The sequence below is a fragment of the Gymnoscopelus microlampas genome (genome assembly GCF_963454915.1).
Source record: "Gymnoscopelus microlampas genome assembly, chromosome: 1".
Lineage (NCBI taxonomy): Eukaryota > Metazoa > Chordata > Actinopteri > Myctophiformes > Myctophidae > Gymnoscopelus > Gymnoscopelus microlampas.
Window position 1 is genome coordinate 56,390,569 of NC_139962.1, and position 24,099 is coordinate 56,414,667.

The following is a 24,099-nucleotide window of genomic DNA, read 5'->3' on the forward strand; positions in this document are numbered from 1 at the left end:
TATTGTCACGTGTCACGTGAAGCTTGACCAATCAGCCGTGCTCAAACATACGGACGACATACGGACGGATTTTTGAGTGGTTGGCACCACTCAAAAATCACACCCTGTGTGAAGAGAGTGGTGCCTTTGAAAGTGTAACTGGTTGCAAGCTTGTGTTGCAATTAGCAACAATATCTTGTCACGTGATACGTGACAACATATTGTCACGTGTCACGTGAAGCTTGACCAATCATACGGACGGACATACGGACGGACATACGGACGGACGGACATACGGACACACGGACAAAGTCAAATGTAGGAGTGGTTGGCACCACTCTAAAATAGCCAAAGACATCTTAAAATGACACAGTATGCGTTCCCGGTCTTAATGAGTTAATGTTATTTTGATAGTATATTGTTTAGACTGATGCTAGGTTTTTGGTTGACCTGCGATCCTAGTTTACTGAGGCACTGACTGCACCACACTGTCTCTCTGAAGAAAGTCTTAAGACGTCGCTGACGTCGTCCATGATGTCATCAACACGAGTGTCATTCAGGGAATTCCATATATGGGTATAAAAGGCACACAAGCCAGGCTTGTGCCGCGCATCACTCGTGTCTCCCCGTCCCCGTGTGAGTCTCTTACATGCTTCACTCTTTATATGCGATGGCTGACCCACCAGGCTAGACCCTTTGGTTGGTGATGGCCAGTAGTGGAAAGTAACTAAGTACATTTACCTATAAGTACTGTAATGTACTTAAGTACAATTTTGAAGTGTTTGTACTTTAGTTGAGTATTTCCAATTTCCAATACTTTTACTTCTACTCCACTACATTGATGCGCACGAGAATGACACACTCACTTGTGCAAATGTACGGCGACAATGACAAATACCCCCAAACAATCACAATAATAACAGTAGTAGAATGTGAGTGTATAGCACTTAGTGGCCAACCATAAAATAGCTGGTTGCACTGGGAAAGCTGTGGATAGTGTGATACTGGAGTGCAACATTTAAAAGAGCATCCAGCACTCAGCCTTTATTATGAACCCATTAAGACCGGGAACGCATCTGTGTCATTTAAAAATGTCTTTGGCTATTCAAAAATAGCAGATCTACAAGCTCATAGCGCGGCACCGAGTGCAGCGCTATGAGCTTGTAGATCTGCTATTTTGTTTGCAAATATTTGAATATAATTGATTTTTTTATTTTTAAAGCAAACATTTGTAACTCAAATCTTTGCTTCTGGGAGGGGGGGGGGGGTCCTGGAACAAAACATTTTGAGATGGGGGTCCGCGACCAAATACATATCTAAAAATGTTTTCTAAATCCTAACAGTAGCCTACTTTTCCATGTCAAGGACCACCCAAAATGAGATGCATTTGGCCGCGGACCCCCATCTCAAAATAATTTGTTCCAGGGACCCCCCAGAAGCGAAGATTGGAGTTAAAAATATCACTTTAAAAAAAAAATATATATATATTCAAAGATTTGCACCCATTTTCACGATTTTTCAAAAATAGCAGATCTACTAGCTCGTAGCGCGGCACCGAGTGCCGCGCTATAGATCTTCGAGCTTATAGATCTGCTATTTTTTGAATAGCCAAAGAAATCTTAAAATGACACATGGTCTGAATGGATTAAACAAAAGGTTAAATAAAAGCTGCTAGAGGCCTTAGCGTAGGAGAATTGAAATCTCCCTGCCTGTTAATCTAAACCATACAGTATCTATGCGAGCAGCAGCAGCCGTTAGAAGAATGGTGTGTTTCTTCACGCCCTGGAGAAATGCACACTGGAGGCTTTCTAAAGAAGCCAGGAGGAAATGGATTTCATGGCTGAGATAAAGAGGAGAGAGAGGGTTTTAGGTGAAGCCGAGACGCAGAGGGGCTCCCAGGGTTCACAGATACACAGATATTATACAGCGAGAGGAAGAAGGTAGAAACTAAACTGTTTGGAAGAAGAAAGGAGGTCACAGCAAGGCTGGAGGAAAACTATAGCCTTAGTGAAGATGTCAAACTATCAGTGCTGGGAAAAGCACTCAAATGTTTTACTTAAGTGAAAGTATAAATGCTGCAATGTAGAGGTACTCTGTTACAAGTACAAGTCCGGAATTAAAAATGGACTTGAGTAAAAGTACAAAAGTATTGGAATCAAAATGTACTTGAAGTACCAAAAGTAAAAGTACTAAAATGTTTGAAAATATCCGCTTGTAGATCTGTTGGCTATTGGCTATTTTTGAATAGCCAACATATAAATGGATACAGTTAACATTATTGTGATGCTGTACTAACTAATTTAGCTGGGGACCCCCTGGAACCACCCCAAGGACCCCCCCCCCCCAGGGAAGATGCAATTCCCATTCAGAACTCTGTGTATATTGATACTGTGACACACTTAACACACTGACACAGTTTACACACTTGATACACAACGTTACACTGTGTTAATTATTGTTGCTCTGTACCACAGATACTAATCTTAATAACCACACCAACATTTCACGCATGTGGCTAATAAAATGCTCTTCTGCAATATTGAATCAAGCTGTGTGTGTGTGTGTGTGTGTGTGTGTGTGTGTGTGTGTGTGTGTGTGTGTGTGTGTGTGTGTGTGTGTGTGTGTGTGTGTGTGTGTGTGCGTGTGCGTGTGGGCGGGCTTGTGCTGGTATTGATCGAGTTTTCAATTAGTTTCTCCCATAGTCATTTCATACCATTGATTCCTCTTAACAGGCCAAGCTCTCTGGTCGGCCCTTAAAAAGTCTTAATGTTTTATACATCTGACCTCAAGGCCTTAAACCCAGCACTGTTTAAAATGTTTTAAATATACAGTTTCACTTTAAACAGATGTGTTCTAATACACTATACATGTTTTAAATGACACGCCAATGATCGCATTTTAGCAAGTGCAGCTGTATCAGTTCACTGATCATCAGCATTAAAAGAAACCAATATCATCCACGTAATATGCTGTGGTTGTGTACAGCATGGAATAAGGGTTGAATGAATGAATGTATAGAATTGGGATGGTATTGATTATTTTATTAGCAGGGATAAAAAATAAAAATAATAAACAAAGGGAGGGAGCGGGGACATTTTCTCAGCCACATAAGCTGTATATACTTCGAACAACTTGTGAAAATAGCAGATCTGTACTGTAGAAATCTTTGCTATTTTCAACAAAAGAAAAGAAATTGGAGTTTTGTGAAAGATTTTGAAAATGTGCCCAAAATAGGGATATTATGGTTAACATACAACATATCCCATATCTCCCTGCTCTTCTATTGAGACATTTAGATTGTGTCAAAGGCTAGACACAGGATCTGACACAACTTTTCACCTGATGGTCAATATGAAATGTTCCCCCTGAGCAAGAAGGCAGGCTCTATTAGATCAATAGTAAAAATGGCAGCACTTGCGCAGAAAACCGGGTTCAAATCCGGGGTAGAAGAGGAAAGTGAAGCTTTAAAGGGGCTACACCATGAATTAAAAATATATATATTATATATAAATATTGCCCCCTAATACGTTTTAAACAGGTTGTAAGCCTAAAAAACATCCAGATATTTTTTCTCACAATCTGACTGTCTGTCATTCCAAGCTTTTTCAGCTGCAATACCAAAACGTCCTATTGGGCAGGGGGGAGCTACTGAGCAATTCTGTCTGGCCATCATCAATGCAAAATCAGGGCAAGTGACATCACTTGCCCTGCCGTTCTGAAATGGCCTGTTCAGACACGCCCATTCAGGAAATCCATGAAATGAGCATGAATGACTGAATGTTAAAAAAAAAAAAAAAAATTGGGTACAAGAGACACTGGGGAGCCCAAAAAATACTAAAAACCTAAAAAAAAATGAAATTCATGGTGTAGCCCCTTTAATCCATTAAGAACGGGAACGCATCTCTGTCATTTTAAGATTTCTTTGGCTATTCAAAAATAGCAGATCTACAAGCTCATAGCGCGGCACCAAGTGCCGCGCTATGAGCTTGTAGATCTGAAAAAAATAATTATCGTGGAAAATGTGTGCAAATCTTTGAATATATTAAATTCAAAGATTCAACTTTTTTTTCAAAAAATAGCAGATCTACATAGCACGGCTATGAAGCACGGCGATGTGCCTCATAGCCGTGCTTATGAGGCACAGCGCTCATAGCACGGCAATGACACAGATGTGCGTTCCCAGATTGAATGGGTTAAATTAACTGTTGCCTCCCACTTTCTACTCACTCACTCTATTGTCTTATAGTCACTCACTCTATTGTCTTATCGTCACTCACTCTATTGTCTTATAGTCTCTCACTCTATTGTCTTATAGTCACTCACTCTATTGTCTTATAGTCACTCACTCTATTGTAATAGTCACTCACTGTATTGTCTTATAGTCACTCATTGTATTGTCTTCTCTTCTCTTCCTCTACAGGACAGACTGCTCAAACATTGTAACTTCTACGACCGACGGTGGAACCATGTGCTGAGGATCTAATCAGGAACTGTCGCCACTGGGACATTTATTTAGTGCTCATTCTTCTTCGTTGGTTTGGTGGAGGAAACAGGAAGTGGTCGTCGCCATGGGGCGGAAGAAGATTCAGATCACCAGAATAGTGGACGAGAGGAACAGACAGGTCAGACATGATTATGATATTATATCGCTGTTGTTGTCGGGCAGAAACCTCTCCATATTCGTACTTTTGGTGTTTTTTTTTTAATTAATGCCCTACTTCAGGGGTCTTCAACAGGGGGTCCGGGACCCCTAGGGGGTCCTCAGAGTTAATACAGGGGGTCCGCCAAATCTTTGTGTGACATGATTTTTTCTTTTTACATTAACCACTTGAACCCTAGCATCCCTTTTCTGAGGAGAACTTTAGCCGAAAATAGCAGATCTACAAGCTCACAACGCCTCGCGCTGCGAGGCGTTGTGAGCTTGTAGATCAGCTATTTTTGGCAAAGAATTATAGGTGTAGAGGGGAAAAAGAGCAGCAAAAGTTTATCTGACTGAAACACCATTTTATACAATATAGAGGGGGTCCCTGCTTCATCTCTCTCTCAGCTAGGGGGTCCTTGGCCTGAAAACGTTGAAGACCCCTGCCCTACTTGATCATACTACTGCATCACACGAAAGCATCAAAAGTAGAAGATCTTGTGGATCTACTACTTTTGCCGTTTTTGAATCCAGAAAAGACAGAGTTTTGGACCTCACCCGACATAGACGAGATCTTTTCGACCGTTTGTCTCTGTCAGTCTGCCAGACTGGTGCTAAAGGAACCCATGTAGATAGAACCTTAACCTCTCTCTTAACTATTTCAGACTGGTTTGTCATTGCAGTTGCACTAAGCCTAAGCAATTTCCTCATATTAACTTTTAATACTTGGCAATTAAAAGTTTCCTTCCTGTTCTTGTCCGGGTACGTTACTTCCCACTTACACAATCTTTCTAGAAACACAGGAATATTTAGCTGCAAGCAATACCAACCCTTGACAGCCCATACATCCAAACAGAAAAGTCAAATCTGATCTTGAATTAAACAACGTTTAACTCAACAACATTGCAGCTGTACGGAAAGCTTGGAATATCTTTTTTCTTACTATCTTTACTTTCTAAAAAAAATCTGTTTATTGGGTTTCTTAAGATTTCTTCTTCCCATGTGAGGACATCGTTCATGAACATACATGTATACATACAGTATGCGATGCATAAATACTCCTCATTTACCACCAAATAAATAAGAGGAGAAAAAAGGGGAAAAAAACATATAAATAAATACAAGTTTGTAATAGTAGGCTACTAAAAAAATAAAAAAAAGAAGAAAATATCCTCATTTTGTTTAATAAAAATTCACCATAGACATGTTATGAGCTTCTTTCTGTCAATAAATTCCATGCAGGTGATACTTTTTCTAAGTGTTGGAGCGCTCGTTTGAAATCACTCAACGGTCCTGCTTATCACCTGTTTATAAATGTCACATAATGCAGGAGGCAGCAGGATGTTGCGTTATTGAAAACGAGCGCTTCCAAACTCCAACACTTACAAAATGATCCTGCACAGAATTTATTGACAGAAAGTAGCTCATAATATGTCTATTGTGGATTTTTATGAAACAAACGTTGCAGATAGAAAGAGGATAATTCAAGCTTTCCGTACAGCTTTTAGAGGCGTGGAGTGTTGTCCAGGGTGTTTTAGGGAAGGGAGAAGAGTCTAGGACGCGTGGAGCGTTGTCCAGGGTGTTTTAGGGAAGGGAGAAGAGTCTAGGACGCGTGGAGCGTTGTCCAGGGTGTTTTAGGGAAGGGAGAAGAGTCTAGGACGCGTGGAGCGTTGTCCAGGGTGTTTTAGGGAAGGGAGAAGAGTCTAGGACGCGTGGAGCTTTGTCCAGGGTGTTTTAGGGAAGGGAGAAGAGTCTAGGACGCGTGGAGCGTTGTCCAGGGTGTTTTAGGGAAGGGAGAAGAGTCTAGGACGCGTGGAGCTTTGTCCAGGGTGTTTTAGGGAAGGGAGAAGAGTCTAGGACGTGTGGAGCGTTGTCCAGGGTGTTTTAGGGAAGGGAGAAGAGTCTAGGACGTGTGGAGCGTTGTCCAGGGTGTTTTAGGGAAGGGAGAAGAGTCTAGGACGTGTGGAGCGTTGTCCAGGGTGTTTTACGGAAGGTTCAGACAGCTTCCCTGGGTTAGCTGATCTGAGTGAGTGGGAGGGGTGGGGTGCCATACCTTTGGTTGCTTTGGTCTACAGATTTCACGATCTATGAACCATCCAGGCACCCGCCCCACTATCAGACAAACACATGCAGGCCAGGGAACATGTCCTGGCTTTGTTTCCAGCTAAATAATCTGGGACAAATTTAGACCCAAGGGACACCAACCGAAATCAAGCTAACTACCAGGTTGAGTAGAAATCCATGCAGCATAGACTGAAGGATGGAACCCACCGCCATAAAGATCCCTGGAAGGCCCTTTTGCTTCTCAGAGTGGTATGGTCAGCGGTCACAGCAGCTGGTGCTGGTGGTGAGGGCAGTAATTTGGGGTTTAGCGTCGGACCAAACGGTACCCCGTCATTAGCAGGGTGGAGTCACAGCCGAAGGACATACAGTGTGGCATTTCTCCGAAGTTAGCGTTAGGACTCTGAAAACCCTCGTCATTTTGTCTTTACATACTTGTTGGTTATGTTATCCCCAAAACAAAAAACACAATGCGTGACATATTTCACTTAAAGCCTCACTGTTTTTTAATGAATAAAATGAAATTTTGTCCAATCTGTATGGTGGAGTATGCTAATACAATAGAGGATATGCGCATGCTTAAAGTGAATGGCACATCGAGTGGCAAAGCGAGTGGCAAAGCAACATGCAAAGTGAGTTTAACATTGTTTAATGTTGTTTAATGCAATCAGATATGACTTTTCTGTTTGGATGCATGCTGGGCTGTCAAGGCCAGAAAGTATTTTTTTGACACTCAGTAGGCATTCCTGCATAACTTCCGGGTTTGATGATGATGTCACACGCATATCCTCTATATAACTTATACAATTGGAGTGGTTGTATTTTGTCTCCCTGCTCTTCTGTTGAGACATTTAGATCGTGTCAAGGGGCGTGTCTCACTTAGACACAGGATCTGACACGGATTTTGACCTGATGGTCTACGATTCAATTTATCCCCTGAGCAAGCAGTCAGGCTCTATTAGCTCAATGGTAAAACGTGTAAGAAGAGGAAAGTTTTGATACTTTTGAATTTGAATCCTGAAAAGTGACAGTTTTGGACATAATGATGTTTCCACCCGACAGAGACGATAGAAGATCATTGTCGTCCCATAATTTCCTTGCGCCCAACAGACATATCACGCATATTTGGTTTTCGGGATTAAAGGCTCAGAAACAGGAGATAATGTTGTGTTGATCTCTATGATAGCTGTGATCAGGTCAGAAACCAATGTATGGGTGTCGATTTGACTTTCCAATGTTATAGACAACAAATGATTAAGAAACAGATTTATGAAAGTGTATTTAACCCATTCAATCCGGGAACGCATAGCTGTGTCATCTTCGATTTTTACCATTATTTTATACTTTGGGCTATTCAAAACTCATAGCGTGGCACCGAGTGCTGCGCTACGAGCTTATAGATCTGCTTCTTGTTTTTTTTATCGTGAAAATGTGTGCAAATCTTTGAATATCTATGTTTTTTTAAGCAAACATTTTTAACTCAAATCTTTGCTTCTGGGGATTCTACAAATGTCCTCTAAATCCTAACAGAGAAAGAAAATTATGTTGCTATAATATCAGCGGTTCTCAAACTTTTTTCATGTCAAGGACCACCCAAAATGATATGTATTTGTCCGCGGACCCCCCCATCTCAACATATTTAGTTCCTTCCATAGGGACCCCCAGAAGCAAAGATTTGAGTTAAAAACGTATAGATTTATAAGACTTGCACAAATTTTCACGATTTCCCCCCCGAAAAATAGCAGATGAGATTGTTTATGTGCTATTTTTGAAAAGCCCAAAGAAATCTCTAAAGCGACGCAGATGCGTCCACGGTCATAAAGGGTTAAAAAGGATAGAAGATGAAGGAATTATACGACATCCCTGTGGATGAAATGTTACACAAACAATGTTTTGGGTGGACTTGACTTCCCCTCCCTGCCTCTCTCTCTCTCTCCATCTTCCATAGCCCTGCTCCCAGCCAGCCAGCCAGCCAGCCAGCCACACTCCTGGCCACTGGAATCCCTCTCTGTCTGTCTCCTCTATATATATCAGCCCCCTAAACACTACCAACAAATACCAGTCTGTCTGGAAGTCAGCCCTGTAGGTTCTGGAAATAGGGATGCGGCCGGGAAGTAAATATAGTTTGGGGGGGGGGGGTGAAGTTTATATTTGATGTTGGGTTGTCAGGCCGTTTCTGTATGGGCAACTGACGGCTTCGCCTAGTATATACGAAGGCTTCCTCTAGTCCATTGGTTCTCAAAGTGGGGTAGCCCCCCCCTTGGGGTCCTGGGGGCGGCCGGGGGGGGGGGCTACCAGGGCTATATAGCGTCACAATCATTTTAACCACTTTAACCATTATTGTATACTTCGGCTATTTTTAAAAAATAGTGAAAATGTGCGCAAGTCTTTGAATATTATTATATTTTTAAAGACAACATTTTTTACTCAAATCTTTGCTTCTGGGGGTCCCTGGAACAAAATATTTTGAGATGGGGGTCCACGGCCAAATACATGAAAAAGTTTTAGAACCACTGCTCTACTCTATACGAATGGTTCATCTATACTAGTCTATAGGAATGATTAGTCTGTACTAAATACAAAGGTTTCATTTACGCTAGTCTTTACTAAGGCTTTGTCTATACTGTACTAGTCTATACGATGGCTTCATTGGTGTGCAATTGAATGTAATTCAGACTAGTGTTCCGAACTAGATGTTCCGATAGGGTCGTCATTAACGAACAACACATTGATTGACCATTATGTTAACCCATTAAGACCTGTGGCTGATCCTACCAAATGTCTTCTAAATCCGAACAGTTTTGAAAAACGTATGTTGCTATATCAGTGGTTCTCAAACTTTTTCAGGACCCCCAAAATTATGTATTTGGCCGCGGACCCCCATCTCAAAATGTTTTGTTCCCTAGAAGCAAAGATTTGAGCGTTTGCACATTGTCAAGATTTTTCATAAATAGCAGATCTACAAGATCATAGCGCGTCACTTCGTGCCGCGCTATGAGCTTGATTTTTGAATAGCCAACCCATGTGCTATATATATATATATAGGTAAAATCTAAAATGACACAGATGCTTTCACGGTCTTAATGGGTTAATTGAGGCAGAATAGGCTCATGGATTAAAGTTCTCAGTTGCCAGGACTGGTTTCAGTCATTTGGATTCCATAGAAGTCAGCATGTCTTCTATGGAAGCATGTTGCGCAGCGAAAACGGACGATCTACAAGCTCTCAATGTGTCTGCGATGCATTGAGAGCTTGTAGATCGGCTATTTTCAGTTATTTATTTAAGATTTGAGCATTCGAAGTGGTCAAACTACTGTAGCTATAATGTTTAGAGGCATTGTCCATAAAACCCTAATGGTCTTGGATATTTAATAAAAGGAAAAATTAAAGCCTCAGTTAGTGATTTCTTCACAGAGAAATATGAATATCATAATGTTAACCACATGAACCCTAGCAGCCCTATTCTGGACATAATAATAGGTGAAACGCCAAACGTTTGCTGGAACTAGCTGATACACAAGCTCACAACGCGACACGTCGTACGTTTGAATATCAGCTATTTCCGATAAAGAGAGGGGAAAAGTAGAGGGGGGGGAAAAGTAGTGTCCTAGTGTAGACCCCTGTGGGACGCCGGCCATAGGGTTTAGTGGTTAGATGTGTAAACAGTTGGCTATATGAATATAAAACAGGGCATTGTCGAAAGTAAACATGTATGCTCAGCAAACCTATTCCCGGGATAAATCATGGTTTTAAACGACCTTTCCCAAACCAAAAACCATAACCCTATCCCAACAACCCTGAATCCTGAATAGGTTCTATGCACAGCCAGACATATTGGAAAGAAATTGGGCCTCTTGCTTACTTCCTTCTTGGGTGTTACCAATGATACTAATGAAGGCTCTGTTCCATTCTGGTCAAACAGAGTCAGAGTGCTGATATTGTGCATGTTGGCTCACTGGAAACACTCTGCTACACCAGTGGGCCTCAAAGTGTGGTCCAGGGACCCTCATGGTTCCTTGAGGGGAATTCCAAATGGACCCTTAAGGGTGTGTAACTCTGAGAGTGTACACATGGAACCAAATGGACCCGTCATTTCCATTTGTACACTCTCAGAGTTATGGGGTCTTTTAAATTAAAACCAGTTTGGGAACCACTGTGCCACACTAAATGGAGCAGAGCCTTAATTAGTATCATTGGTAAGACCTGTGAAGGAAGTAAATAAGAGGCTATTGCAGCTCCTGTTTGCCTGTGTAATAGTGTGTATATAGCTAACAATCACTCTGGGTATACTCCTATTCCCACAACCAATAACCTCCTGCAGCGCCATAAAATCTAAAATGAATTGTTTGTGGAATGAATAATTTACGCTGTGTCAGAATTGGGAGCGGTGATAACTATTGACACAGTAGTACTGCTCATCTGCCCTCTCATTGGTCGGCTATTGACACAGTGCCGCTCATCCCCCCCTCTCATTGGCCGGCTCTGCCGTGTGACTCATAGTTAATTGGCTAAAGTTATGTCTCTGATCCTCTGTGGAGTTAGTTTCTCCAGGAACTGTTGACTCATCATGGTGCTGTCAGAGACAAACATCCCCGAGCTGCGTTGTTGTGTGTGTTCCAGCTATTCATTTCATAGCTGGGATTGGGGTATCATCATTACAAGAATATAAATAATGCATATAAGAAATATGCCCATGAAAGCTACTGTATGATAAGTAATCTTTTCTTCTTTTTTTTTTTTTTACCACATGAACCCTAGTGTCCCTATTCTGGCCATGGCGTAATAGGCGACCATTCAGCGAAAAAAGCAGATCTACAAGCTCACAACGCGTCGTGAGCTTGTAGATCGGCTATTTTCGGCAAAGTACAGAGCCCTGGGGGACCCCGGTCAACTGAGTATAGGGTTCAAGTGGTTACATAACAATATCATCATCATCATCATCATCATCAATCCAAAAACACTTCGTCCTCACTCAAGTATGATTTTGATACATCAAATGTTTTTGCCATCTGTTGTTGTTGAGGTAACCCGACCGAAGAACATTTAGCAGTTGATGTAAGGTCAATGTACTGAACATACAACTCATTTTAGTACAATGTTATTGTTAAACTGATGATCGGCTGGTTGGTTAACCCATTAAGACCAATAAGATTCTACATGTCTCCTAAATCCCAACAGTATTCAGTGCCGCGCTATGAGCTTGTAGATCAGCTATTTTTGAATAGCCCAAAGTGTAAAATAATGCTTTTTAGATCAAATCTAAAAATGACACAGATGCGTTCCAGGTCTTGGGTTAAAACCGGACTCAAGGGCCGTTGTGAGGCTTAACTGGGTTGTATAAGTCCAGCTTGTCGTCCTTGTAGTTGTAGCCCGTGCTTAGCTGGGTTGTAAGGCCAGCTAATCACGCTTGTATCGATGCTTGTTACTCTGGAGAGAGTTAGGCTTGCTCCGAGTGTCGCTGATGAGACTGTCTTAACCTGGGGGTCCCTTTGCCTTTATACGTTTGGCCGTGGTGCTAGTGACATTATGGTGATGTCAGTCATATATCCATATATGAAGCAAGTGATGACAGTTATGCCCAAAGGTGGGTCATGGAGCAAGCGATGACAGTTATGCCCAAAGGTGGGTCTATGATGTCAGTCTTGGATGTTTTTCGGTTAACTCCATATGTGGGCCTCCAGGAGGGGTTCTCTGATGTCAGAGCTAGCTATGTTAGTTATCTCCATATATAGAAGTCTAGGAGAGAGTCCCTGATGGCAGATCGGTTGTCTCCATGTATGGGGATCTCCATATGGCTAATGCTGGCAAGTATGCCCTGAACGTTTTCTACAGTTACACTGCAAAATATAGACAGTACTGAACATACAGGACTCATTTTAGTACAATGTTACCAGCGGTGGAAAAAGTACTTAAATGTTTTACTTAAGTAAAAGTATCAATACTGCAATGTAGAAGTACTCTGTTACAAGTAAAAGTCCGGAATTAAAAATGTACTTGAGTAAAAGTACAAACGTACTGGCATCAAAATGAACTTAAAGTACCAAAAGTACTAAAATGTTTGAAAATAGCAGATCTACAAGCTCACAACGCGTCGCGATGCGACACGTTGTGAGCTTGTAGATCGGCTATTTTCAAATAGCCTAGGTATAAAATAGGGCTGAAGTGGTTAATGTACGTTTTATAATATAATGATTTATATCTGCAAAGTAACTAGTAACTAAAGTTTTCAAATAATTCTAGTGGAGTAAAAGTACAATATTTGCCTCTGAGACGTAGTGGAGTAGAAGTAAAAATACTGACAATTGGAAATACTCCAGGAAAGTAAAAGGACCTCAAAATTGTACTTAAGTACAGTACTTGAGTAAATGTACTTAGTTACTTTACACCACTGAATGTTACACTGCAGAACAGAACAGACAGTACTGAATGAGTAGCACGGCTTGGGTGCGGCAAGTCGTGCGGTACAGTAAGTACTGGGAGGGGGGCTGATGGTAGGTGTGGCGCTCCACCTCAGCAGTCCCATCCCCCAGGGGTCTAGCGCAGTGCAATCTGGGAACCCATCGCCAAATAATAAGGAAAAACAGCGCCATCTGCTGTTTTTTACTCTTTCACTTGGCTCTGGGGGGAGCTAAATTGCCTGCTTCCTGATCTGAAGGCACGCCCACTTGTAGGCCAGTGCGTACACGTTATGACGAACCCCCGCGACAGATTCAAGCGGAGAGCAGAATCTGTTCTTGAGAGATTAAGCGCAGTGTAACGGGGACAGACTCCCACGTTATCGGCTGATACCGACAATAATAATAATAATATATTAATAAACTTTATTTGTGTAGCACCTTTCATGACATGAAACAATAAAGCAAAAAAAAAGAAAAGCTCAAGCATAAAACAACATTAAAATAATAGCAAAAAAGGCAGTGAATCAGGCAAAACAGTGAGGACATGAATAACAACACAGAGATTTAAAAATCAACTAAAAGCAAGAGTGAAGAAATAGGTCTTGAGCTGTGCTTTAAAGCTGTCCACAGAGGCTGCCTGTCTTACGTGTAAATGGTAAAAGAGTGGTAAATGTTTTTTTTTAAATGGCAGGTGTAATGGGAGTTTATTCCATGCCGTCGTTAGGGCTGTCACGATTACAAATTTAAGTTGACGATTAATTGTCACTCAAATAATTGTGATTAACGATTTAATTGTGTTTTTGGCGTTGAACATTGAACATTGAGCCTTTTTAGACTTCGTAATCAAAAATTGCACAGGGCAGATATGACAAATAACTGAAATATACAAATAAATTATTGACATATTTAATAATTTTATACATTAGAAATAGCAGATCTACAAGCTTACAACCCGTCGTGACGCATTTTAAGCTTGTAGATCTGCTATTTCTGCTTTTTTTAATATTTGAAAATGTGTGAAAATCTTTCAACACGATTATGACGATTATGCAAAAATAATTTTGATTATCTCAAATAATTGCAATTAGACGAGTATGTAATAATTGTGACAGCCGTCATCTATAAGCCTCTCCCGACCTACTGAACATACTCATTTTAGTACAATATTACATTGCAGAACAGTAGGTGAATGATAAAACAAGTATGTTTTATCATTTATTAATTCATTTATAGTTGTATGTTCGTGTATGACACAGACCGCAGGCTAAGGCGAAGATATATTTAATCAGAACTACACGGCAACATCCTGAGTGTCCATTTGAACTCTAGAGAGTTGGTTCTCAGAACGTTAAGTTGAAAACATAACGTCACGTCCACCAGCTCCCAGCATGTTGTTCCATAACCTTGAGTCATGCAGTGAGGTTAATGACAGGGTAGTGATGACAGTACACGGTCAAAACAGGGAGGGGGTCAAAGGTCGTACGGGTCAGAGCAGCTTGTGTGTTGGTGTGATGATGACCGGCTCAGAGAGTCTGGCCTGTGAGTCACAGGCCAGCATGTGGACATGAAAACATTTGATCCCTTCCTCTTTGTACCAGACTACAGCCTGACTGACAAGAAGTCAGTTTAACTGATATATCAGGCTAATATTTGACTTTTTTTGATGACATGATCGGTATCTGCAAAATATGCAGCCGATGTCCTCATTTATGTCACTTTCAACCTGGCATTCTTATTTTGGGCATCGTTCAAAGCAGAAACAAGCCGCAAAAATCGTCCAGAATAGCAGATCTACAAGGTCACATAGTGTAGCAGTTGCTGTGTAAATTGTTTATTTAAAAACTACATTTAAAACATGGCTTAAGAGGCTAAATGAAATGAAGTCCAGTTTATGTGTATTTAACGTTTTCTTTGAAAATTCTGCTCTTTGACAAAATATCGTTCAAAACATTGATAACCGGTGGGCTAGGACTCTTCAAAATCGGGATCGGCAGCGGACCCAAAAATATGGGCATCGTCCGGGCTCTACCCGTTCTGTGTTGAGACAGACAGTAGGGAAGATAAGACATCCCAGCTTTCCCTCAAAGACAGAGTAGGTGACAGTAGAAAGTAGCATACTGCTTCTAGAAGGTAGCATACTGTAGCAGAGCCTAACAGAGCCTTCCAGCCAGGCAGCTGTTAAGAGATGACAGCCGCACTCATGAGAGCATTCTTACTTTTACATATTTCATAGCTCTGAGGAGAGAGAGAGTGGTGCAGCAGTTGAGAGAGAGAGAAACAGAGTGTCTGTCTGTCTGTCTGTCTGTCTGTCAGGCAATAGGCTCATATGCACAGCAGCCATACTGGAAAGAAATTGGGCCTCTTCCTCGCTTCCTTCACAGGTGTTACCAATGATACTAATGAAGGCTCTGTTCCATTTCGTGTAGCACAGTGGTTCTCAAGCTTTTTAATTTCAAGGACCCACATAACAAATGTTACCAAATGGACCCGCAAGGGTCCATTTGATTCCATTTGTACACTCTCAGAGTTACACATCCGCAAGGGGTCATTTGGAACCCCCTCAAGGCAACCATGAGACCCACTGGTGTAGCAGACTGTTTCCAGTGAGCCACCATGCACAATATCAGCACCCTGACTCTACTCTGTTTGACCAGAATGGAACAGAGCCTTAATTAAGTATCAATTGGTAACACCTGTGAAGGAAGTGAGGAAGAGGCCCAATTTCTTTCCAATATGGCTGCTGTGCATAGAGCGTATTTTGTCATCTTTGTCAGTTTGTCTGTCTCCAGTACCAGGCTGTTTCTGCCTGCCTGTCTGTCTGTGTGTGTGTGTGTGTGTGTGTGTGTGTGTCAGTCAGTCAGTCAGTCAGTCAGTCAGTCAGTCAGTCAGTCAAGTCTCTGTCTATCTGTTTATCTGTCTGTATGTCTTATCTGTTGTACTGTAAGTCTGTCTAGCCAACTCCCTGCTTATCGAAAGCCTCCATAACACATCTCTGCTTTTCTCAGTTTAAAAATGAACGTTGTGTTTCCACTGGATGAACCCAGTGAAACTTCACCTTAGCTCCCCTTCTACGACCTCTACAACCTTGCTAGACCAGCTAGCATGTACAATTGTAAGCTATAAGGTTTCATGCACAATAGGAATAACCTGCAATAAAATACACAAGAAACACATTGTCTGTACATTGTCCGTTATTTTCTAAGATAATATAGATAAATATAGATAAATATTAATAGTAATAACATAATTATGTTAATCACATGAACCCTAGCATCATCCCTATTCTGGGCATGTCATAATACAGTCAGCGAACATTTGCAGAACATGTACATGTACAATTGTGTATCATACAACGCGACACGTGGTAGGTTTGTATATCGCCTATTTACGACACAAAGATTTTGTGTAGAGGGGAAAAAAGTTGTGTCCTGGTATAGACCTCTGTGGGACACCGGCCAAAGGCTTTAGTTAGTGGTTAAAAGTGCATACAGTTGGCTATATGAATATAAAACCCAAGAAACACTTAAGTCACACCATGTGTGTTCGTTGAAAGATTGCAGCATCAATATGACCGCATTACATGGAGATTAGCAGTCCATTTAATGGGGGAAAAGAAGTATAAATTGTACTTAACACTTTTTTTTGTACATGTTGGACACACCTCTTAATTGGTAAAACAGAGCTTGTGGTTCAGAGCAGGTCACATAAAAAAACACTTTGGCTCTACATGCATAAATATTAATCCTTCAAGTCTTTTACTTTAGTCTTTCTCTGTCTCTCTTTTCCTCACTTGACTTTGTCTGGCTGTCTCCCTGTGCTTAGGGCTGTCACGATTATGTTTTACTTGACGATTAGTACTTGCTCAAATAATTGTGATTAACGTGTGTTAAATTGTGTTTCTGTCATTGATTATTGGAACGTTATGTATGAAAATTACATTTCTGTTTGGGCTTCGTAAGCAAAAGTTGCACCGGGCAGATATGACCAATAACATACACATTCTATTGCTTTATACTTTTACAAAAAAATGAATAGTGGAAATGGCCAATCTACAAGCTCAAAACACGCCACAATGCGATGTGTTTTGAGCTTGTAGATCTGCTATTTCCAATATTTTTGAAAATGTTAGAAAATATATGAACATTGATGACGATTAAGTGATGATGTAATAATTGTGAGCCTAGCTGCCTCGCTGACTATACTTCCTTTCTTTCTCTTTCTTTGTCTTCACTTTTTGTCTTCTCTGTCTGGTTATGGATCATGTTACAGGCAGATCGATATGATGACTCAATCTCTCTCTCTCTCTCTGTCTCTCTGTCTGTCTCTCTCTCTCTCTCTCTCTCTCTCTCTCTCTCTCTCTCTCTCTCTCTCTCTCTCTCTCTCCAGTCTGTTATCTAACTTCTCTACTGTATACTGTACTGCCATGGGGGCGCAATTGATCACAAAAATGCCTAAAGAAAGACTGCTGTTTCTCATTGGTGGAAAAAGTACTGACAGTTTTTACTTAAAGTTGTACAGTGCAAATTAAAAAAAAAAGATTTTTAGCAGCCTCTGCTGGTCATTACCGTCACTGCAGGCCGTTCGTTTATTACTGCGTTACCCAGAATTCCATTCGTTTTCACCGGGAGACGGAAGCGTTTCAAAAAGCGTTCTTTTAATTGTTTTATACGATCTGTGGATCGTTTCTCTTAGCCAGTGGAGCTTTAGTTACCGTGAGCTGTGTTTTCTTTTTCTGTTTTTTTTTCGTTCTTCAAATCATACAATGTCTTAAAATCAGCGTGAGTTTCCTTTTTGTTATTAGCGCGGTAGTTCCTGGCCAAACAGGAAACCGGTGCAGTAGTTCCTGGCCAAACAGGAAACCGGTGCATTTCCGCTTCCATTTTCCGGCCAGATGACGTCATTTTCGCGGGAAGGTCAACCCCGACAACGTTCAATAGAAAATATATAAATAAAAGGCTTTCGGGGGTGAAATTCATAGAGTGGGTGTTGTGAAACATTTGCCACTCACAAAAGATATACAATTTAACTTTAGTTTTATTGAAAAAGTTACCTAGCATTACTTTAAGTAAAAGTATCAATACCACAATGTAGAAGTACTCTGTTACAAGTAAAAGGCATGTGTTCAAAATGTTGCTTGAGTAAAAGTACAAAAGTATTGGCATCAAAATATGGTTAAAGTACCAAAAGCAAAAGTACTAAAATGTTTGAAAATATCAGATCTTCAAGCTCACAACGCGTCGCGTCATTCCTTAACGTGTCCTTGTGTTCTGCGTGCCTCCAGGTGACCTTCACCAAGAGGAAGTTTGGCCTGATGAAGAAGGCCTATGAGCTGAGCGTGCTGTGTGACTGTGAGATCGCCCTGATCATCTTCAACAGCACCAACAAGCTGTTCCAGTACGCCTCCACAGACATGGACAAGGTGCTGCTCAAATACACCGAGTACAACGAGCCGCACGAGAGCAGGACCAACTCTGACATCGTGGAGGTGAGCGGAGCGTGTCATTGTTGGCACACATGTGATGATACATCTGTGTACTGTATATCTGTGTTTTTTCAATCAGAAACACTCGCGTCAAAGTAGATTTAACCATTTATTGCCACAAATAGAATACAGTTAAGCTTGGTGTTAAAGCTCCGCTCTTGGGAGAATATTCACTGAATTTTGTCGAAGAATATTCATGGAATGCTTAAGCAAATCCCCCATAGGGATACAATGTCAACAATAAGCAGTACATTGACATATTAGTTTGAATTAGCAGATATACATGATAATCACAAGTATTTGAGCCTATGCCAGACTCTAATCAAAAGGTGGAGGCTGGGGTGGAGGAGGAGCTAGCAGAATGCATTGGTTCAGCAACCAAGAAAGACATAGAGAATTCGAACCTTATTTAAAGGAACCTCTTTGCTAATGCGTGAGCTGTGATTGGATAATGAGTGTGTGACGTAATGACCAGCAGTGCTGTGAATGGGGGAATAGAAAGCTGATGTTCACATCAGCTGACTGACAGCTAGTTACAGCTTTGGCGTGCAAGACTTCCGTGTCCTGCATGAACTAACGCTATGCTTCATTTTTTGTAGAAAGAACTGGAGTCAGCATAAAAGCAGGCCGGGTAGATACAGCATGAACACAATGAAGGGAGACTTTAACAGTAGCTATAAGTACCTGTATGAGCATTTGTGTGATGCCATCTACATTTGTCAACAACAGTGGGGCATTAATACCCACAGAAAATCTCATTTGAACAAAAAAAACAGCTACACACACATGTACACACACGCACGCACGCAGTCACGCACGCACACAAACACACTCACTCACACACACACACACACACACACACACACACACACACACACACACACACACGCGCACACACAGCTAGTTTACCAGCCTGTTTCCCTGCTTCCAACTCTCACCACCAGCTAGATTTGCCTTTTTATGATCCATTTCTCTCTGCCCTGCTCTGCCATAAAACGTCCCGAAGCGAATCACGAGTTGTTACAGGCAGCGCTGTAAAAAGTTCTAATGAGTCCAATCCATTGTGTTTATAAGGCTGCTGTGAATACTAGAGGAGACTAGAGTCATGTCTGGAGCGACTTTACACGTATATGTCTGAACTATCAGTCTCAGTCTGTCTGACTTTATGCCTGTCTGACAGTGGTGGAAGAAGTACTCGGGATATTTTACTCAAGTAAAAGTAGCAATACCACAATATAGAAATACTCTGTTACAAGTAAAAGGCCTGTGTTCAAAATGTTACTTGAATAAAAGTACAAAAGTATTGGCATCAAAATATACTTAAAGTACCAAAAGTAAAAGTACTAAGATGTTTGAAAATAGCCGATCTACAAGCTCACAACGCGTTGTGAGCTTGTAGATCGGCTATTTTCAAATTGCCTACGTATAAAATAGGGCTGAAGTGGTTAATGAATGTTTTACAATATAATAATTTGTATCTACAACGTAACTAGTAACTAACGTTTTCAAATCATTGTAATGGAGTAAAAGTACAATATTTGCCTCTGAGATGTAGTGGAGTAGAAGTAAAAGTATTGGAAATATTCCACTAAAGTAAAAACATTGTACTTAAGTACAGTACTTGAGTAAATGTACTTAGTTACTTTACACCACTGCTGTCTGACTGTCTCGCTGTAAGACTATACCCGTCTCTCTGTCTTTACTGTCATACAATTTACAATGTAGGCATTTAGGAGACGCTCTTTATCCAGAGCGACTTACTGTAAGCATATAGTTGAAACTATAATGTAGGATGCCTGGTCAACAATTGAACCTGGCATATGTCTAAAATAACATGCTATCTAAATTACATTTAACCTTCGCATAAGACTGCATAGTCGTCAAGGCTACAGTAGGTCATGTGTGTTATCTCTGTATAGTGTCCATCAATATACCTGTCTGCCACTCAGGCCCGTGTCTGTGTTCCCAGACAGTGTTATTACAGCCTTCAGACAGACATTGACAGCTCTATTTTCATCCTCACTGCGTCTACACATGGCTCTTTAGAGCTCCATGCTGATGCACTGCTGACTGCTTTACACATAATGGGCTGAATGTCAAAGGTCAGCATGACACTCAGGTTAGATTCACTGAAGTCGCTATGTACGATAAATAGAGAGTAGACATATATTCATTGGGTGGGATCGAATCCCACTCTCGACACTACTTTTTTCACATTAGGCATAATTTTGCCACTTAAGGCATAGTTAGTGTGAGGTTAAGGTTAAGTTTAGGCATAGTTTTTGTGAGGTTAAGGTTAGGTTTAGGCATAGTTTCTTTGAGGTTAGGGTTAAGGTTAGGTTTAGGCATAGTTTTTGTGACGTTAGGCATAGCTTCCAAAAACACACGGCAGAAGTCTCACAAGGCGCAACCGCCAGTCAAAGTGACTGCTCTCACTGATTTGACACGTGGGAGAACCAAAGAAATTAAATGCTGCTAAAGTGCACGATAAATGGGGTAGGATCATTTGTACTGGTGACATTATGGAAGAGAAATGTAGCGACACAATACATATATATATATTGTTTTTAATATTTTGGGGGGCTTTTCTGCTTTATTGGATAGTACAGTGGAAGAGTGGATATGGGAAGTGACACGCATAAAAGGTCATCGCGCACGGGAATCGTGCATTAGAGCCTGTATGTGGTATGTGCCTTAACCACTAGGCCATCTGCGCCCCTGATAAACTACATCTGGTGTGGACCCTAGAACTCCTCAGCTACAAAGTGTGATTATAGTACATTCAGGAGCATTTGGGGGCTAAGTGCCTTGCTCAAGGGTGTCGTCGTTGTGGAGTGACTGAAGCACATCATTTGTCTCCTGCTTGCTTTCCCCAGGCAGACAGTCTTATGATCACAGCCCTGGCTTGGGATTTAAACTGGCCTGTGTGTGAACTTACAAAATAGTTCACAGCCAATAAAAACACAGGGAATGTTCCAGGTGCGGTGTCATCATACTGGAGTCTCGTTCTATCAGAAACAGGAACAGGCCAACCACACAGGAGATAAAGATATCAAATAAAACACCTCCAAACGGCTCTATGTGTCTTGTGTAAACAGCACAGGGTCGTAAACTCTGTTTGAATATTCTGCTGCCGTGCGTCTCTCAAGTGGGTTTTTTGAAGTGGCGTGATTTATGTCCTCCAACCCAAGCTGTCAAAATAAACTCCGGCCAGAGCCAACAATGGCTGCTTTTAAATGATGGAGGCTCTACTATGTCCCTCCATACTGACTCGAGGCTCTATGCCCCCACCTATACTACCTACTGACGACCTCAGTGGTCCCGAACCTGGGGTCCGCGGACCATTCGCTGGTGGTCCATGATGTCTGTCTGCACAAAAATGAATTTGATTTTAATTACGGCATAATTTTCACAACCATTAGGTACCTGTAGAACAGTCGCCCTCAGTCCCATCTCACTCTGCTATCTCTCACTAATGTTTTGGGTCGACTACTTAACAGAACAAAACATTGTAGTCTTAGTTTGCAAGATGAGAAAAAAGCTGAGAAACAGCTAAAAGAAACGCACATCCCAGATTTACTAGGCTGGGTGCTGGATCATGAGGTTAAACAGTTGAAAAAGGTCTGACGAAGAGCCACCAGGTGTGTGAATAAATCCTCCACGTCTATGAGACAGACAATGACCAAAATATAATGGCTGGAAAGTGAGGCTCATAATCATTTCCAAGTCTTCAACTTAACGGCGATGGCCATAAAATATTCATAGCCGTGCGTAATCGTCACGCCGACTCACGCATAATGACACCTTTTCTCTAAGTGGCAGTTATTTAATGATCGTATAAAACCATAAAAACATATCATCCAAATCAAAGAACACGCCCTCGACTCACCACAGCTCTGTGAGGAAATGTACTAGTAGTCCTCTTACACATTTCAAGTAAGATGGCTTTCCAAGAGATCGCTGGCAAGTCTTTGAATTACAGTACTTATGAACCACAGAGAGAGAGAGTTATTTCAGAAAAAACACTGGCAGCTCGTTTTAAGTGAGGATGACGAGGAATGGGTCACAACAACGTGCTTAACTGTGCGACATATTCAACCTACTCAGTGAACTCAATCTGTCACTTCAGGCTTGAATGGCAGCTGAATTGCAGTTGGCAGATAAAGTGGCTGCATTCAAAGCCCAAGTGGAGTTGTGGTGGAAGGCGAGTGAACGGGGGCATAATTTAACATGTTCCAAACATTAGCAGGGATTTTGGGGAGAGACTGAGACCTTCCTTCTCCCAAACAACCGCCAAAGACCCACAAAGTGCAAACTTTGTAAGCAAAGACAGCAAGAATGTCTGTACAATGGCTACAACGATTTGCAGTTTCAGTATGCAGTAGAGAAGGAATGAAGAAAAACATTTGATGACAGGACAATTATCCCCATTATGCAAGTATAAGGAGAGTAAAATTCTACGGGTTTACGCACTTCCAAAAGTGCTTAAACAATTTGTGGATAGTTTTTTTTTGTAACTATAACATTAGCTGTTATCGGTGCACGTTCGCCTGTTTTAGAGAATGTTTGCCTATATTATTATGACATGCCGAGAATAGGGACGCTATAGGTTGGTGTGGTTAACAGGCTGGATCACTTGTTACCTTCTTTACCAGTCACTCATACCACAGTATTTCACCCTGCTTCAAAACTATACTTCTCAATTTCAGGACAAGACTTTTAAATTCCTTTCCTTTGTAGACATCACAGTTAAGAAATTAGGCGGTGAACTTAAAGAAAGTCAAGGCAGCTCTTGTTCAGTTCAAGTTAAAATATCCATGGCAAGGACATGGAGGAAATACAGGTGACCTACAGTATAGACCAATTATTTGTTTACCAACATTGAGACTGGACGCACAGGTGATTGTTTCATGCAATCAATTCCCAACATAATTGTTTTGGGGTGCGCTGGTTTCAGTTCATTCAGCCTCCTCTTGTGTGGTTGGCTATTGAGGCGCCTCCTAGCGAGACATGACAGAATAGGTTTCATTGGTGCCGGCCTGCATGCGCATACTGGTTTCTTATCAGTGTGACGTCGTCTGTTAAGGGGTCTATGTGTTTCCTTCATCAGGGAGTCCCTGACAGGGACCCTGATGTCTACAAAGGAAAGGAACTTAAAAGTCTTGTGCTGAAATTGAACCCTCTCCAAAGAGCACCTGCTCTCAGTTTGGCATAATTATGTTTTTTTTTTTTTTACCAAATATGCTTCAACAACATGATGAAGGCAGGCCGACTGACATTGCTACAGTAGGTCACATACTGTACAATTCATCCACCTCACTCCTAGGTCACCCGGCCATGATTCAGGCGTGACCTTCCATTTGACCGTGTGGCTACAGAAAGGGAGCAGACGCCTGGAACAGAGTCATCACTTTCACACATTGCTCTAGTCTCTTCTTTACAAAAGTTCCATTCATGATTTCTCGGTACACTGATAAAGTGAGTTGCATCATCACCATTATGTAACTGTATAGTGACCAGATGTCTGGGATTGCCTGTAAA

At 41.4% G+C, this 24,099-nt stretch overlaps 2 protein-coding genes across 4 annotated transcripts in view; both read left to right on the forward strand.

The window, feature by feature from the left end:
• Positions 1–24,099, forward strand: part of LOC311044622 (E3 ubiquitin-protein ligase TRIM35-like) — a gene marked incomplete at both ends in the record, with an annotated part of 153,288 nt that overhangs the window by 52,966 nt on the left and 76,223 nt on the right. The gene's annotated exons all lie outside the window — the stretch shown is intronic.
• LOC311048374 (myocyte-specific enhancer factor 2A-like) overlaps positions 1–24,099 on the forward strand; it is an 82,830-nt gene that overhangs the window by 31,047 nt on the left and 27,684 nt on the right. Inside the window, exons 1-3 of one of the 3 annotated variants that reach the window (XM_084061629.1) lie at positions 496–615; positions 4,400–4,601; positions 18,358–18,561. In XM_084061629.1, the coding sequence (XP_083917755.1) occupies positions 4,548–4,601; positions 18,358–18,561 (258 nt within the window). In that variant the 5' untranslated portion in view covers positions 496–615; positions 4,400–4,547. Of the gene's footprint in view, positions 1–495; positions 616–2,314; positions 2,355–4,399; positions 4,602–18,357; positions 18,562–24,099 lie in introns of those variants that run through there. The other 2 variants (XM_084061630.1, XM_084061628.1) reach the window with 2 other exon arrangements.